We start from the raw sequence: 1,867 nt of genomic DNA, 5'->3' as shown, positions 1-1,867 counted from the left end.
TTTCAGGACCCCACCTTGATTTTTCGGGACCCCACTTTGGGTTCCGACCCCAACTTTGGGAAACACTGCACTAAGAGATACACTTTTGGATTACCTGTTAATGTGTTTGATTTAGGGCAAAATACTGTTATTTCCATACATAATTATAAAGGTGTGCTAAATTATAATTTGTAAACTATTTTAAGATTACATACTTTCTGACTCATAAAATACAGATTTATGATGTGTACACATTTATTTATATGAACTTGCCAAACTAAGACTCTTATAATTATAATTACAATGTGTCCTGATGCATCTCAGTAATCCAGGTAGAAAAAAAATCATTTTTTTATATAATTCATTCATCTCATTACTGTTTTTTTTCTTTTTCTGGAATAAAAATCCACATCTGTTGCAGTCTTTGTCTTCTCTATGAAACATTGCAGGTGGAAAGATTGAAAATAAATACATTCTGTCATCAAGCAGTCTAGCAAAATGCTAAAAACAAACAGCCCTCCTGGCAGTARTTCGTTTAGCGCATGCACAAATGAGCTGACAGTACGGATCGGGCAGTGACAAGCAGATTAGCGCTTTCACTAACTTTGTAAACCCTTAGCAGACCAGTTAGCTTCTGCTAAATTAAGTTTTGCCAACTTTAAGTTCGCTAAAACCTAACTAACAAGCTAGCATCACCAGGTTTGAGTCAGTCCCTCCAGTCTTCAGCTGGAAGGAGACGAAGACGTGATGCAGACTGACAGTCGTCTTAGTGGTTAGCAATTAGCTGTTAGTGTTYGTCTCCACTAATTATTACTTGTTTAGCAGTTTAGCTTTAGCAAAGCTAATCTTTTTTTTAACAGATTATGAGTTAGTGAAGTAAATTTTGGTTCTTATTCAGCAAAAAAAATCCCTCAAAGCAGAACCAGAACTGGTAAACACCAAACTTAAATCCTTGTTTTGCCATATTGGGATATAATAAAAAAAGAAATAAATTAGTTGTGTTCCTTCATATGGTTGTGCAATTGAAGTGTAGGGGTGGGTGAAAGAGCTTCATCCCATCATGCAGCTACTGGAAAGTGACTGTTTCTTTGTGTTTGTTTTTGTTGTCAGGTTCGATGTGGACTTCACAGAGGTCCACAGCTACATGACCCGTGGAGAGGCCATCCTGCAGAGTCCTGAGTTCTCCGTGTCACGCAAGGAGGGGAGCGTTCAGGAGCTGCATGACAAAGTGCAGGTAGAAATACTCTGCGCGCAGGGAGTGAGACACCCCTCAGCACTGTAGCTGCTGAGACCTGAGCTGTTAGTATAAACAGGCAGAATCTTTCAGTTCAGTCAGGAATAAATTTTACATCTCATTTGGCAGAAAATCTGAAAACAACATTGGATCACCGACTCTGCAGAGAAAATGTTCATTTGCTTATAAATTACATTTTTACACAATAATGCAGGAGAATTAATTTAGAATTAATAGAATTAATAAATAAGACCAATAGTGTTTAGCTCAGCTATCATAATTAACCTCTGTTAAATAGCAGGGTGTACATTTTTCCATGTTGTAGTGAAACTGCAGAGTGTGTAATCTCACTGGGCTGTGACTTTTAGAGAGTAGTTGATTCAAAAATACAAGCAAAAAGAGACGAGACGTGCAAATTTTTGGACAATTACTTCCCTTTTTACTGCTCACAAAAGTGTATTCAAGGTTGTGCACATTATTGTACCCACTTTGTACCCACCTCTGCTCACTTCGTACTCACCTTGGCTCACTTTGTACCCACCTCTGCTCACTTCGTACTCACCTTGGCTCACTTTGTACTCACCTTGGCTCACTTCGTACTCACCTTGGCTCACTTCGTACTCACCTTGGCTCACTTTGTACTCACCTTGGCTC

At 38.7% G+C, this 1,867-nt stretch overlaps 1 protein-coding gene across 1 annotated transcript in view; it reads left to right on the top strand.

The window, feature by feature from the left end:
* LOC106530716 (dystrophin) overlaps positions 1–1,867 on the top strand; it is a gene marked incomplete at its 3' end in the record, with an annotated part of 355,898 nt that overhangs the window by 296,419 nt on the left and 57,612 nt on the right. The window contains 1 exon segment of the mRNA XM_014026406.1: positions 1,090–1,213. Coding sequence (XP_013881860.1) covers positions 1,090–1,213 — 124 coding nt within the window.

Source organism: Austrofundulus limnaeus, unplaced genomic scaffold (genome assembly GCF_001266775.1).
Source record: "Austrofundulus limnaeus strain Quisiro unplaced genomic scaffold, Austrofundulus_limnaeus-1.0 Scaffold551, whole genome shotgun sequence".
In the NCBI taxonomy this organism is placed as follows: Eukaryota; Metazoa; Chordata; class Actinopteri; order Cyprinodontiformes; family Rivulidae; genus Austrofundulus; species Austrofundulus limnaeus.
Note: the sequence above shows the minus strand (reverse complement) of the source record. Positions and strands in the feature narration are given on the sequence as shown.